This window comes from Galleria mellonella, unplaced genomic scaffold, assembly GCF_026898425.1.
Source record: "Galleria mellonella isolate WM207_F2 unplaced genomic scaffold, CSIRO_AGI_GalMel_v1 utg96, whole genome shotgun sequence".
In the NCBI taxonomy this organism is placed as follows: domain Eukaryota; kingdom Metazoa; phylum Arthropoda; class Insecta; order Lepidoptera; family Pyralidae; genus Galleria; species Galleria mellonella.
The window spans coordinates 763804-780930 of record NW_026442179.1 but is presented as its reverse complement, the minus strand read 5'-3'; the positions used below and the strand labels follow the sequence as shown (position 1 = coordinate 780930).

The 17127-nt window shown below is 30.8% G+C and overlaps 1 protein-coding gene across 4 annotated transcripts in view; it reads left to right on the top strand.

Annotated features, from left to right (window-relative positions):
- The first annotated feature begins 5464 nt into the window (after positions 1 to 5464).
- Positions 5465 to 17127, top strand: part of LOC113509147 (protein scalloped) — a 94580-nt gene continuing 82917 nt past the window's right edge. For 3 of the 4 annotated variants that reach the window (XM_026892451.3, XM_026892453.3, XM_026892452.3), the window contains exon 1: positions 5891 to 6121. In XM_026892451.3, the coding sequence (XP_026748252.2) occupies positions 6088 to 6121 (34 nt within the window). In that variant the 5' untranslated portion in view covers positions 5891 to 6087. Of the gene's footprint in view, positions 5576 to 5890; positions 6122 to 17127 lie in introns of those variants that run through there. The other variant, XM_026892449.3, reaches the window with a different exon arrangement.

Genomic DNA, 17127 nt, shown 5'->3' with positions numbered 1-17127 from the left:
TTAGTAATATTTCGTTACACTTATGTAATGTGGTTATAGATTAAGATAAAAAATTTGACGTTAATTAGCGACGCAATACGACGACAGACGACACGATTGACACAACAGCGACGAAAATATTCCTTAAAAAGTTATTAGGTAATTTAAGAAATGTATTATTTAAGAAAAATAACTAATTTCTCGGCTCATTGCTATCTTTTTTGGGAATTTAATTTAGACTTAAGATTATTGTAGATATGTAGTAATTTATTCTCTGTTTTTATACTCTAAGGTATCTACCTAATTGACGTCGAGTGATAACCGTGACTCGTAGTAAAATTAATGCAATCGAAGTATGGTGCTAGAAATGCATACTCAGTATTTTGTTTTTCTGTACTTCTGCCGACAGATTCTAAAATTTGAAAGTCTTATTTATTTACGGGAGAAATACATAGGCGCATTTAAAGGGGGGCCGGATGGACAGTGCCCACCCCAAAATTGTCTGTTTCCCACACCAGGATCCGAGAGAAGCTTCACAAAAATATGTCTGAATGTACTTACACACCTTTTTAAGGGACCAGGCTCACCCTGGAAAATAATCTTTAATACGCCAAAGCAGAAACAAAATATTTTTTACAAAAGCGTGTTGTCCTTATTTGCGAATATCTGTAATGAAATATATTTTACGTACTTAAACTTTATCTGTTAATATTCATAATGCTCTTATTATTATGTAATTCATTATTTTCTTGTAAGCGTAGTATAGACTTTTACTGGTTGTTTAATTAGAATTATTTTGTTTAATTCCGCTATCTTTACTATGTGTGTGACTGCCAACACTCGGCATGGGAATAACTGAAGGGCAATACTTTTTTTTGTTAATAAGTGAAAATGAATTAGTGATCCCACCATCGCCATCGATATACACTGGTAAAGCACCAGTAAGGGATGATAAGTGTGGATAAAAGCAGGATAGTTAGCCCATCGTGACGAATTCCACAATAATTAGCCAGGATGGTTTCCAAATAACTAGCGAATCCCGCAATATAATACCTAGTACAATAAAATCATTAATTTTCGATATATATCTAAAATCACTTAAGAGAAATCATTAAAAGAAACGATATTAAAGGAAAACTGATTTAAATAAAAAGTACTTACAGTTAATAAAATTTTTATTTTTGATAATTACTTTGATAATTTAACGGATAATTTTCCATAATTATTACGCGCAAAATATGTGTATCTTTTGTAAAGGTAATCCCAGTTCAATGAAGAAGATAATGTCAGCGTTTAAGTTTTGGGCGATCCCCCGACCTTACGACCGAAATCAGTATAATATCTTTTCGTCATTTCAAACTCCAAACACCTTCTGCCATGTCATCGCATATGATACGTAGCGATAAGTTATTGATTACCTAGTCAAATAGATAAATTGTCAATATATGTAAAGAATATTCTCCGTTTGTTACAATGAACAATGGAAACACGATTCGACTTTTATCGTTAAGTACCTATTTTGTTATCGTTATTATTAAAAACGTTGTAATTTTATACAAAATTGTTATTGTACACCTGAGTCATTTTGTATATTAATAAAACTGCCGACGTCGATCATTAACGGTTATGTATAACATGTTGACACAAATTAGAAATCGATTTTGTGATTTGTTGTCTTAGCCATTAATCATCAAAGTGTATGTAATATACATATGAAATATTTCAAAAACAATTGATATGATGGGTGTAAGGCCTACAAGCCGAAGAACAATAGAGGCAAAAATAACAAATTTTAGATTTTTGTCTATCTACTTGCGCGGTATCATACAAGACTACTGCAAGACAAATTGCAATAAGTGTCAAGTAATTCAGACAAAATTCTATTATTAATTTAATTCACACTGATTTTCGATATCAAACTGAAGTTATAATTATAGAGAAAATAAATGATGCTTCACTATCGACTCGATTGAATTAAAACAATAATAGTTTGGGTACCTACCCACTAACGTCACTAATGTCATCATGTTATACATATTAGTAATATAATTACCTATAGTTAATACATAATATATAGTTTTGTAGTTGTTATTTAGATAGATGAACTTATTCTATATTCGCCATCGCACAAACGCCTCAGTTAGTAAAGTAAGGTGATTTTCATTTCTCTAATAATTATGTATACTTCCAAAACTTCCGTGCTATATTAAGGCAACTACACTCTTTTTCGTTTCTTTGCGTGAATAAGGTAAGTTCGATGATCAGTACAATTTATATTTAGTACACTCATTTTTTAACTATGATTGATCTGGATGTTCTGAATTTTATCCACTTATTTTTGTATATAAAGGACTTCATCCTCTATGACTTATGACTACTTACTGACTGTAATAGAATTGCATCTTCAAAACAACATTAAAACTAAAAATATAAAATTAAAAACCTTTTCAAGAAAAATATGTGATGACAAAATTACGTAATACATAAATTCCAAAAGATACAAATCTGCCAACTACATTAAGACAAAATCTTCCCTGAGTGATTAACTTACTACTATTAACTGGAGTTTGAAACTCTTATTATTGGGGTAAAATAATATAATAATATTATTACAATATCATTGATATTCCATAACAATCAGGAAGTTTCTATTTTAGACAAACATATAAATATTGTAGTTGGACAAACACGAGTCTCTTAATATGATAATTATGTAAATATTAAAAGAAGTCAAAGGGCTTAAGTCCAGAATACCCACATTCGAATCAAATGAAAAAAAAAATTATAAATTGGGCTGACCGTGAACCGAAGTGAAGTCTTATTTAGGTAAAACAATATACCTACCACTGCGCTGTAGAGGTCTTTAAAACAATATCATTAAATTCAAATTAATGGATCTGTGACTCATTAAAGATAATAGATATAATATAGGTAATAAATTATGAAATAGACGTGCCTATTTTATCTAATGCTATCCTATTATATTAATTATTTAAACCTTCGACCTATTATACCATTTTTTCATCAATAATGTATTGAAAAAACGTTGTAAGAGGTGAATTTGTAATGTAAATCTTTTAACTTCATAGATACTTATATAGTTAATATAAATACTTTGTTATTTAGTAGGTACGTACATAATTATTATTTTTTCTTCAATTTCTTTAAATATTTTCACTTCTCGTTTAGTATTTTTAATAAGTATTGTAATTTCTTATTAATAGTATATCTAGTTTAAGTAAAAAGCGACTGAATGCTGCGCTTTTATTCAATTCCGTGGAAAATATGTACCTACCTATGTAGGTGTAACAATATATATTTAATATTTAATTTTGTGCTCGGATCTACAATAGATCTGTGGGTTTTATGTAATAAATGACTTATATTAATATGTCTTTACATTATTTATTAAACTACCTATAGTATTACTCACATCTAACTAAATTAGGTATTACATACTAGGGGGGTAGATTTACATATGTAATGATAATAACGATATGACTAGTAATAATTCAGCTTCACAATATCTCTATAACTACTGTATTCTATAAAATTCCGCACTTCATTTCTCATCTCGCTTCACTTTCACTTCATTTAATTTTCATATACTATAAGCTTTAGGTATGAAAAATGAAGTAATGTAAAGTGAGTTTTGAAAACTAAAGAATACCAAATGTAAACTACTTGTGGATTTGCTAGTAAAATTCGAGTTTGACTTTACAGACTTTACTAAGTAGTTGTGTATTCGATTGGCTTATAGATATGCATACTCTAAAAACTACATAAATACCTTTATAAATCGTGAGTTAAAAGTTAACTGTACATACTCCTCTTTATTTAATTTATACAATTATGAAGCATGGTATAAAAGAAGAATACAATAGGTAAGTCCCGTTTGTAACAAATCTTAAGAATAAAAAGCACAACTACTGAAGTTTTGGGTTAAAGTTAAACAAAAGAAAATTATGATCAAGTTTTATGTTTAAAAAAATTAAATAAAACACGAATAACTATTTATTTGTTTACTTTTTATTTTACTACTTAAAGAATATACACTTATTCTCGTATGCTTCTTAAATCGTTATTTACAGCAAATATCGCAGAGTCCACGACAGATAAATCATATTGTACTTTCACGTATCCGGGATTGTATTAAATTCAATTTCATAAAATTTCTGTATTTCAACCAACTTTAAAAAAGGAAGTTCTCAATTTGAAAATTCCTTTTTTATCTGAAAGGATATCCTTGCAGATTGGCCCAAAAAATTTTTATCAAAATTGGTTCAATAAATTCATTTTTAAATCAAAATTACTGGTGTGGCGGCAATTAGTCTTTTTTCGTGGAATACTAATTAATTTCTTCTCAGAACTTGTTCGTCATTTTAATGACAGATACATAATTAACACAATTAACAAGACTTGAAACTTTTATTTTTATTTTATCAGTCGCAATCTATTTATTCTTCACATGAACTTCCGCTTAAAAACTATAGAAAGTTTTCCTTAATAATGTCTTTCATTAAAAATACTTTTCTAGTTATTTTCCATCCGTCTTTCGAATTCTTTGGCTTTGAAAACGAGAATATTTGACATGAGAAATTACAAATATATTGCATTTTCATTGTATCGTTGTAAACAATTTCCTCTTCATATAATTACTTTAAGTAGATTAAAGTAATTACACAGGCTTTATAATAGTTATAAGCTTGGTCTTTGGCTAGTTCATTCGTAGTAGAAAAACAAAGCTTACTTTTATTAGCTCCTACAATATAAATGTTAATTAAAAAGTTCATGAGAACAGGTAGATAATTCTAGCTTAGTGCTAACCAAGGAACTAATTAACGAATTAACTAACGAATAATTTTTTCAAGATTCTTAAAATGAATTAGGATAATAATGCATCACCTTGCTTGGTTTATACAGACAATATATTCAATATAATTAATAAAAAAAGTTTTGGTCTAAACGTTTCCATACCAGATAGTTGACCAAATCTCACTGCAGCGATACTGTTAAGATTCCTAACATAAACAATATTATAATAGCAAAAAGATATCAAGGCTCTCCTGAACAGATATTACCAAAAGTATATTAAACAAAAGTGAACTTTTGTCATAGCTATACGTGTCTAAAAACCCTCGAAGTATTTAATCGATTCTTTTAACAAGTTATTTAAGCGCTATCTACCGTAAAATACTTCAATTAATAAAGAAATACTAGATGGCGCCACGCAGTGTAAAAGTTGAAATAGAATAATGCTCGATCTCTGTCACATCAAAGATGGCGGAAAGCGGGAGTCAGCTAGGGCAGGTACAATGTTTGCATGTGTGCGTGTATACAGACACACAATTTCATGTTTGACCACTCTGAGCACATACACAATCACACAAAACCGGGTGAGTGCGGGGCAAGGGGAGTAACGTCCGTGAAGTTGTGTCAGCATATGCGCAAACGAGGTGCGCATTCGTCGCGTGCGTTGTCGGGATTCTTTGTGCCATTCTTCGCATACCAATAAGAGTATATTCTTTAAATTTACTCCGAAATTATCATTTAATCAAAATTCGCCCCTTCACTTCACCTTCAAACACCATAATAGGTAAGTAAAAATTACTTTTTATGTGATTTTCATACAATTAAAACGAGATTTTGGTGAATTTTATTCGGGAATGTCAACAATGCGATCGCGATCCTGCAATATTTTACATAGTTGTCGTGTTTGCCCCTCTGCGACTTCCGGTCGTTCGGCTGTCGGCATTTCGCGATGTAAACATTATCTAGTTTTGAGATTTGGCCGCATTTGTGCAGGCTGTCGGGAATGAAGTGTGCTCAAGGTGCTTTTGTGTTGTTAAATTCGCTTGAGTGTGCTTACTGGGATGGCGCAATTTTCGAAAGACGCGGTATGGTATCGTTCGCCCGTGATAGTCCGCGATACACTTCAGTCGCGTTGGTGGCTGCATGCGATTTGACGTATTCTGCGCGCAGTGATGTCACTTGTCAGCGTATTTTATGAAATGTCAAATGTTTTTAATGTAATTCGCGTGTGAATGGTAAACAAATTGACAGTGAAATTGATTTCATATTGATGCAGTGATTCTCATAACGAGTGACATGGACTGTTATTATTCGAAATTTTATCCCAGTCGTGAGTATTTATTTACTGAAAACAAACAAAAACATTCTTAAAATATTTTCGCAAATTATTAACATAGTTATTAGTATCTCACGAGATATGTAAACTTTATGTTAACTAATTAAGACAACTGAGAGCTATTAAAACTTAAAAAGTGTTTAAAACATAACTTTTTATTTTAATTAATTAAAGAATTATGAAAATTTCTAGACTCGAAAAAAAAAATTATAATATACTTTCTAAAACTTATATAAAAGACTTTTATATACATAAAAAGAAGGTATCTATTTTTTGTAATTCGTTTAATTTTTTTTTTTAGTTATACTATTAGTCATAGATAGGTAGTAAATACATATATTATTATATTAATTTACAGTATTTATATTTATTGATGTGACATACAAAACTACTTGGTACTCTGAAATCGTAGATAATCCAGGTTTTTTGCCTAAGATACGAAATTCTATCTAAATATAATATGAATATTTTAATAGCTGATTAACACCTATTGGTAAAGATATTTTGCTTGATTTACTATTTAAATCTATTAGATATCCTTTATTATTTCTTCCAAAAGATTATGAAGTAAATTTATTGTAGATGTAAACTATTACATTTATTTAATTAATAAATGTACAAAAACAATCTATCACTGTCGTTTTATTTTATCATTATTATTTTACACATCTCTTATTTTTACTTAACTATTTAGATAGGTACTTAAACAAAATTTATTATTAGAGTAGTTGAAAACATAGTTTAGCAGCAATAAACTATATATATATAACATCAAATCTGTAACAAAACCAAGTACTTTATCAATTTTGGCGGCTATAGAATGCTAGTGTGTTTAGGTTAGATTTTTAATCTAAAGAAATATTTTATTATATTTACAGAGATAAATTATTTAAATACAATATTTATTTTTATTATTTTACGATTATTTTTCTTTTTAGTTACCAGAAAAGTTTTCTATCGTTTCTGTCTAAAAATAAACCGGAAATTGGTTAATTTTATAATAAAAAATATTCAAAGAAAATATAAACATTTTTGTTTTACGTTAAACAAGACCACTTGATGGAAAATAGTAGCCGTCGCCTATCGATATGAATAGCAACCTTGTACATAATAGAGCGTATTGTGTCACCTATATACCCTTCTATCGTTGCTATTCCTGAGGACTAAAGTGTTATCCCTCTGTACCCTGTAATAAAAAATAAAAAAAAGAACAGTAAAAGTAACTTAATTAGTTTAAAAAGTACTTATTTATATTATTTCATTTACCTTTTATTTAGTATATTTATTTAGTATTTAGCTAAATCAATCCATTTAAAATGCATATCAGATCATAAATTAGTAGAAAATGTTATATAGATTCATCGTCTATTTATTATCCTTTATTTTCCGATTCTAAATTACCAACGTCCATTTTTCTCTTAAAACATTCTGTATTGTACAAAAAGATTGTTAAACCTCAAATTAAAATATTATACTCTTATTAATAAGTATATATTTTTTTTTATTAGGAATATTATTTAGCTCAAAAGGAACAGACGAAATAATTCAATGCCATAGATTTATTGAACGCCGACGTTTTTATTTTAGGGCCTGGATAACAAGATGAAAATCTCTGTTAGATAACGAATATGCTTATTGTATTTTTATTTTATACATACCTGTATCTCATAACTTCAGAATAATTTAGTAGCTTATTTTTATATTGGAAACAAAAGAAACTATGGTTATCCAAAAAAAAAAACTAAGTATACCTAAATTACGTCATTATTATTAGGTATATTATTGCATAGTTGTAAATAAATTATGCAAAACATAATTTTATTAAGAAATGTAACAAGATAGATTACGTAAAATAAATATGATACACGTTTTTATTGCTTAGTTCCATTGCAATAATTATTAATAATCTTAAATCTGAATTGTGTATGATATCATTAATATGTGTACTATTTCTGGGTTAAATAAAATTAATACTATGTAAAAATGCCAAAATTGTTAACAGGATCATTTAAATATATATCCGAGATAAACCTTTTATTCTAAAAAACTATTATTTTATTAAAGATCGTGAATAGTCCTGTTAGATGTTTATTTTCTTTCTGTCAATACCTGAATGTATCATGTATATACTCAATTTGGTTGATTTAAAGCCAGAACTTCATTTATAATCAAATAATTTTAAATTGTAAACCTAGTAGTAACTTGATATATTACCTAGAAAGAACTGCTATTATATGTCAACGTTCTGAACAGCTTAGCAAAGCATTAAATTTATACTTATTTTGTTTCTGATACATTATATTCATTATTTGTTATTTTATACCTTTTATTTTTTAAGGGCCTTTCAGTATTCTTTATATTTTATAATTATTTAACGTTTATGTAATGTTTCCCAGGTGATACAATTCTATCATGGCGTAGCTATTATACGAAATTATACTTACTATAAAACAAAATAATCTTAATGCAGTCTTTATACGACTTATCAATCACCAAATAAAATATATATAATGTGTTAATGTTGGCTCGGTGCCCTCAGTTCATCAGTCCTTACCGTCTGCTCGGTATACCTCGAAGTGCGACTTAATATACTTGTGGAGTTCTGTATAGATCATGGATCGCTTCACTTTACAGTATCTGTCGGGCTCTCGAATGAGTGCCAAGAGTTATTTTGGTCAATACGGTTGATGTTTTTATTGCGCGCCGCGACGCGGGCGACGCGACGCTGAGAACTTGCGACCTGCACGACAAGCAATAAGACGTGTAAACTGCTGACGCTTCGGGCCCTCACGCGGCGTCGCATCTAATGGCCGATTCAGAACAATTTATCACGTATTCTGTCTTAGGGAAATTGAATTTAGCGCCATTTGCTTCTTCACAGATGGTTATTAATCTCCTTGATTAAACCGTTCTATTTATAACACTTTTTTACATGATCTCAGTTGTAACGATTTTTTTAGACTTTGAAGTATTTTTGCAATCAGTGAAAGTACAAATTCAACTAAAAATAATACGCGCTTGCACCAAAGCTGCTTTTATACGAGCTTTAATCGAAGTGCAGATGATGGCAGGCTCCGGATACAATAATTGTAGAGTCCTTTCTCGCTTATATGAACTTGCATCATTTACAGTCATGTTGAACAACAAGAGGCAAAGCCCAGATTGTAATATGCATGAGCATGCAAATATTTAGCCTTTCATTTGCATATTATGTGGGTATATGAGCAATTTCATAACAATTTAGTGGAAACTCATTCATAAGTAAAAATTACGATAATGAATGTGGTAATGATGATTATATTAAACGCAAAATATGTATCGGAGCCGCACTGTCTGATTGTTGGCATTCTTACGTTTATTGTGATTAATCAATAATACTACTGTATTTAATCTTTGTATACTCTCTAGTATTGTAAACGCTGATGTTTCATCTATGAAGCTCAACGTAAAGACTAATTTGTATTGCCACACAATAGCCAATTTTAAAATGCTGTAACATCGCCAAAACCAAGATACCTAAATAGAGAGATTAAAGATGGCAAACATTTCGTTCTTCAAAGACAATACACTACTATTGTCATGAAAATTATAACCACTCTAACAAGTGTACGTCTAAAATTCAATACAAACTATATTTCCATCCCAACCATCTGGATGAGTGGCGGTCTGCCACCGTGCGAATTTCAAGGCACTTTCTTCCGTGCACAATCACACTTTAGAATCAACTTCCAGCAGTAGTATTTCCGAACTGATACGGCATCGTAACCTTTAAGAAAATAGCATATTCCTTTTTAAAGGATTGTTACCATACCTGCAATTCCTGCGGTATAGCGGATGCTGGAGGACTGTGTTACTCACTAACCATCAAGTGAGCTGGATGCTCGTTTGTACGTTCTAAAAAAGATTAAATTAATTTATCGTGTTACATTTTAATATCATGGTTAGATACATTATTCAATGTTTGATTGGGAAGGAAGTGATCGGATAAAGCGTTTAGTTTTCTGACACGCAAGACTGAACTATCTACCAAAATTATTTTTATGACTTTAAAGTTTATATCATCCGAAATTACATGCAGAATAATTACGTATAGCATATCATTACTTACCTATACTAAAAAAAATTAAATTCTAAATTGTAAGATTTACGGTATTTAATATTAGTCACATTACCTTTGGAAAAGGCATCTACTGCGCTTTAATTATGGTGTACGTCGTTTTAAATGAATACACTGTGATCTTACATATTATTTATTTATCGTTTTGCTGGACACTAATTATTATGACTGTAGTTTATTTTATATGCATTAAATAGCTCATAGCATCTTCGTATGAAGCCCGGCTCTGGTATTGAATGACGGAGAGCGACCACCGTGTGTGCGGTTGCGCTACCTGCCCCTGCCTTATTGACCTGAGGTCCGATCTAATCCCCAAACAACCTTTCTAACCACGAATCAAATTCATTCAATATTAGGTGGCGAGGCCCACCAATTAAACTCTCAGGTTTAAGTTAGGAAATTGGTTACGTTTGGTGTTTGGTTTGTGGAGTATTTGTTTAGTAGTAACCGCAATTGTTTGTGATTTGTTATGAATAATAGAAAAAAAAAATGTACTGTCTATTTATATTAGTGTCATAAAAAAGAACTATTTATCAATAGTATCATTGAGTATTAATATGTATAGATCAATCGATTTCTTTTGAACGCATGCCTTTATATACTCGATCAGTAAAAATTGGGGAATACTATGACTAAAACACGACATACTTTTGTCTTTACCTTGCGGTTAGATCCACAGATAATTCTAAAATCAAATATTCTAATTTTGTCATGATAAAAATGCCTTTTTTTTTTAAAAAAAATACTTAATTCCAATATTAAATTACTAAACAAAGTCTTGTCGTGTAGGTCCCGGCGTAGAATAGGCTACCACTTCCTTTTCAGTGGGTGTCGTAAGAGACTTAGTTGCCTAGGAAGCTTATGGCGAGGGGACAGGGAGCAGCATCCCTCATAAAACTTTACCAAAAGACAAACTGCGGTTGTCAACTCGCCTGCCAAGCGTGACAACTACGGACAAAACCATTATGAGGGAGGCTATGTTCAGCAGTGGACAGTTAACGGTTAATACAACAATATGGCGTTCTGACTTATAATAATATAAATTACATGGTATACGTATAGATATAAGTACTTCGTCGAGTTACACAAACGAATACGAATGAAATAAATCGACTTCACTGTTTAATTTATTATTTCATTGAATATATTTCTCTGTCTATATGTTAAGGTTCATTCAAACGGCGACGTCTAGTCTCTTTATAGCATGAAAACCTACGTCACGTTAAATAGTACTGTTGAAAAATTTGACGTCACTGACTGGAGATATGATTGCCACGAGTGTCCAGTAGCCTCGCTCTATTCTCGGACTCCTATTTGTGGAGTACTCTTGTATGAAATACTGATCATTGTCCAAATGAAATGAACCGTAAATGTGAAGCGATAAAGCTTAAATTTACTGAGAACAAACCATGATATCCGACCTTCTCATGTGGAAAGGGGATTGGAGCGAAAGGACCCACTCCTTACCTCTTATTTATCTCAATTTCGCTCACCAAAGAAGTGACAAATGAGGATTATGGCTCTGTGAAATCAACGCTATTCGAGCTTTTACCACATTAACTAGGAGTATTCATTTAATTCTTTGATATAATTGTATTTCCTCACTATGACATGAGTCGTGGTGATTTTGAAAATAGTTATAATATTCGCAAAATTTTAGCAGACACTTTTATTGGCACCCGTTCGACGAGATGTATCAGTAAGAACCAGAATAACCAGTTGTGCCTTGACTCACAGGATCAAATATAATCTAGTGACTTTTCTAATGTTGTCAATTTATTTCCGTGATTTAAGTGCATTAATGATTCAGAAACACGTTTTCTGTCTTCACAAAATATTAAATCTAAGCATCAGTGTTTATCACTGTGTCTATGACACGTAAGCGTATAATGTTATTAATAATTACTTTTTTCTAGTAACTCTTACGCCCTACTTACTTTATAAATAAATTATGCAATAATTGTACAACTGCACAATAAGAAAGAACCTTGAAAGTAAATCTGTTGACCTAACAGTTGTGCATTAAAAATTATGCTTTCAAGTCGATCAAGAGCAATATATTAATTACATTTCAGGTAGATCCGATGTGAAACTCTTTGAGTTCATTGTTTAAACTACAGTAACAGTCGGCATTGCTCCCGAGCTAGCTCCTGCCGCTCTTGGCGATTTAATTAAAATTGTTATTTGTAGGTTTTATTTCGCAATTGGGTCCGTGTTCGCTTTGATTGTCTGACGGCTTGTGAGAACATACCTTTTGTCTTGTCTGCTTCGCTTTCATGTCGAGTTACAAACTAACTCGCTTCAGTCTTGCTGCGAAACATATATAGTCTTTTGTTTATATTTGCCTAGATTTTACACTTCTTTGTATTGTTATTTTTATTATTTTGAAGACTAACCCATAATGTTTCAAAATGAAATGTTAACAATTGGCTATTTGAAAAATAGGATGTTTATACTTTTTAAACACATACGTATATTACATTAAAACTGTTTACCATTAGGTTAAACAGAAATACTAAAACGCAAAATAAAATCTTTACTGAATTACGAAGGATTTTTTTCAGAGATATCCTAAAGGCTAAGGATGAACATACACTACCATATACAAAAGACGTCAAATTATAAGGCAAACATTTATGAAGAAAAGGCAAAATGCATTAAGCACTAATATATCTGTCATTGAGTTGTACTCATATTTAATAGTATAATATCAGTTTTGTTCAATAAAGTTCTCAAATATCGTATGTGTATGTATTGAAAGTATATTTTCATACACTAATAATAATCAAAATGACAAACAGATAAGTAATGTACACTGCCGTAAGTAACTTACGTTATCCATCAGGCACTTGCTCAATATGTATGGCGCAGACTCATTTCATATGCATTATGTGTTTTAGCTGTTTTAAGCATTTCCTCGATGTAAACTCTCGTAAAACACAATGCTATATTTAACATTAAGCAAATCAAGTGAAGGTCAAGAACTACTTATAACATGTAACTTTATAACTTATTTTATACAATAATACGTACTTTTATTATGCATATAATCATTACATAACTATTTTTTATACTTGTTTTTTTTCATATTTTTCTTTTTACATACAACTTAGCACGTGTTAACAATTAACTAATTAGATATTTTTATAACCTTTATTGATAAAGTTGATTATTAGAGACTAAAGACAGCCATACGCGTGAGAAGAGTTCACGGTTGTTTGATTACGTGTATTGTTTAAAAACGTGATAAAACGTTATTTAGCAACAAGAAAGTGATATATTATATGTGTAGTGATAAAATATCGTCTGATACATTATAAAATGAATTATTATTATTATAATGATAATACGAAGCCGTACAAACTTAGGATTGCCTATATCTATGCCCCCTTAACCATAAATCTAAATTATAAATGCACTTGTGTTAAATTACGATATAACCTACCCATGTACCAAATTTCATTCAAATCCGTTCAGCCCTTTAAGCACGATTGAGTAACAAACTTTCAATCTCGCCTGAATTTAGAATATATTACTTAATAAATATGCTATATGTTATTCTATTTAATTTTCATTTTATTCAATTCCAATGAAATATGTACAACCGTCATGTAAAGAGATCAAGATCTTTACGATATTTATATTTAATAATATATTGTAACGAGGGAGCATCTTTATATACATTTTGATAATATGAAATATAAAACTAGCATGTTTGCTGATTTTATACGCGTTTGATTAGTAATTCGTTACGCAGAAATGGTTTTAGCTAACCTTTGATATATCGTAAATAATTTTTAATCGATTTGATCGTTCTTGCCTGGCAACAACATTAAAATCTTTCTCGTCATTTACAACGTGTGTTTGAGTACGAATTTAGGAACAAAGATTCTAAGTTGTAATCCAGAATTTAACTAATATGACGACAATAGTTATCACTATTGTATCCAGTTATCACTAAAATATGATAACTGGATTCTAATAAAAATGATAATTACTTACTTTACCCAGCTCTATAACTTAAGTAAGGATGCTTGGCTTAGTGGTTGTCTACAGCACTCTAAATGTCATGTCGTAAGTACTAAGATAAGTAGATGAATAGATAGATATTCTTCGTTGTTTTCTATAAAAGATTACAGTAGTAAATTTATTCATACAAAAAAAAAATACAATAAAAATCATATTAATAAAACAATTGGCGATCTTATCACTAAAAGCGATCTCTTTCATGCAACCTTTGGATAAAGAGGAATAAAGTATATATGTAATTTCGGTACACATAGAAAAAAACATTAAAAAAATCATTTTAATATTTAGGTATTATTTATGCTTCAGTGAACTAACAAACCCGTTAAAATTATATTGTGTGTTAATTCCAAATCACAGCCACCAAGAATGCCTCAAACTACCATATCTTAGATTACAACCGTAACAAATTTAACGCAATTGCAAACGTTACAAGTCAATAAATGAACTTTCATAAAGTTTTCTGTCCGTAGTAAACATTTGCCGCTTGGACAGAAGGAAAAAAATATTTTCTTACAAATAACATTGGATTTAATGGAAACATCGCAAGGCAGACGTCGACGGGGACAATTACAAGTTTTTGTGTTGCTTCATTAGCGTAGACGTCCACGACAACAACGAGCGCCGACTTTAGAATACTGTTTACTTACGAAAAATCACAAAACTCTTAGCTTGAGTCAAAGTATTCGTTAATCGACTGAGCATACTTAAGTGACAGAAGATTTTGTTGCAATTAAGCTGGTAAATAAATAATATATTAATAAAATAAATAATATATAAATTACAGAAAAAAAAACCTTTTATATATTAATTTGGCTATGAATTGTGGTTTATGTGCCAGATATCAATTGTTTAAATTTTACAGTCCAGAATATTCTAGTTCAAAAACCATATTCCCTAATTTAGGTTATTGGTCTGATTTTTAAGCTTTAATTTTTAAATTACCTAATGTAATATTCCCATAGTCATGGATATACTATTATTTCTCATTCTCAGAATATAGATATGGAACAAAACTCCATATATAATACGCAAGTGTAGTGATGATGGTTGCTGTTGTTTGTCTACAAATTGTTCGTAACATTTTTCCAAATATGTTAAACCCATATTTAAACTAGAGAGTAGATCCTTATTAGTAGCAACGCATAAACGTTACAATATAAAAATATGATCTCTATGATCCTGTTTATACGCGATAGTTATCATTTTATTGTTTGTTATATCCTAGCAATATGTCTATAATATCGTAGATCCTATCGTTAGTTTTGCTACTTGTTTTCACATTGTGGTTACCAGTATGTTTATTTGACAACACAATTTGAACTCGGTAGCAAATTGTAAAGGACAGGGTGTATTGATTTTCACGTGCCGCCGCCCGTAACGTGTCCTGTTTGGTTGGAGGGGATCACATTCCCTAATTTAGGCAAAATTAAGCTTTAACATAACAACAATTCAAATTAAGGTAGGACCTTTGGCTAAAATTTTACATAACATACCTTTAATGGAAAAAGTACTTAAACGTATGTGCGTAGCTAATGTAGGGTTAATGATCAACCTGAAGAGAATAAACTCGAAAACTACCTTTGTATTATGTTTATATTATAATAAATATTGAATGTCTTGTTGGTCGCTCTAATAAATAAATAAATAAAGGGAAGTCAATTCAGTGAACATTCAAAACCTTCCAATATGTATGATAGTGTACGAATGTAGAGGATACAAAGAACTACCTTACCTTAATTTCATATGTAAAACTCTAATTACCTCAAAGGAAAAAGACCTATATTCATGCTAACAATACCATACCACTCCTCCTTTTAGTAAAATCAGTATAGAAAGACCTTCTACATAATGTGGATTACGTTGTTTGAAAAACGTAACATACGGAGTCTCATTATTTATAGGCCTACAAATACTCAAAGTCCTAACGATTCTTGTGACTAAGCAGTACATGGATATAAATTAATTAAAAGTCAGTATAATTAAATTGTAATTATTGAATTGCTATTTAATTATATACTTACCTGATAGTTAAAATATTATATTATGTAAATCTCTCCGAAATATAATAAATTAACACAATGATTATGTTATATTGTTAGCAACTACAGTTAGAGGTTTATGATGATCTACATTGACGTTGCAGAAATCGTGTTTTGTTTATCCAATATTCTCAGTTCAAAAGATTGATGTCGCACTGATCACGGTTGGTACGGCGCGGGCGGACCAGTGCGCCTGTCGCGCGATAAATTAAACTCGATTCATATTAGTAGCGGCATAATAAAACCCACTATCATCCCGCTCGTTTCTTAACGAATATTCTGTGAGAGACAAGGATGAAAGTAGTAGCCAGCCATAAAGCAGGACCACTTTTTTGTTATTCCACACCGAGACCGTTAACTGGAACTTTGCTCCTTTAATGACAGCTCGGTTCGTTCACAATGAATAGTGAAACTGTTACGTTCACGGATACGTTTACGTAGTCTTTGTATAAATAAACTGTTATATTATCAAAACATCATTATTATCATCAAACGCACCAACGTAGGGCTGCCTATCGCAGCTGATATTAATTAAAAACAATCATGTGAAGATATCTTGAAACCTCATTAAGTTACCATGAAAAGAATTATTTCTTACTTATTTAGGTTAAACATTATATGTAGCAACAACTATGCGAGCGAAGCGATCTGACCAGATTACTTGTTCGACCATGGCGTATCTGCAATCGGTAAATGGTTACTTTAAGTCTCGATATGCTAGGCATTCCCCATGGAATGTCACCGTCGCTGTGCTGTACTTATATGTGCTCGGCGGACTGAATTTTTTCTTATCGGCCGATGCATTTTCTGCGAGT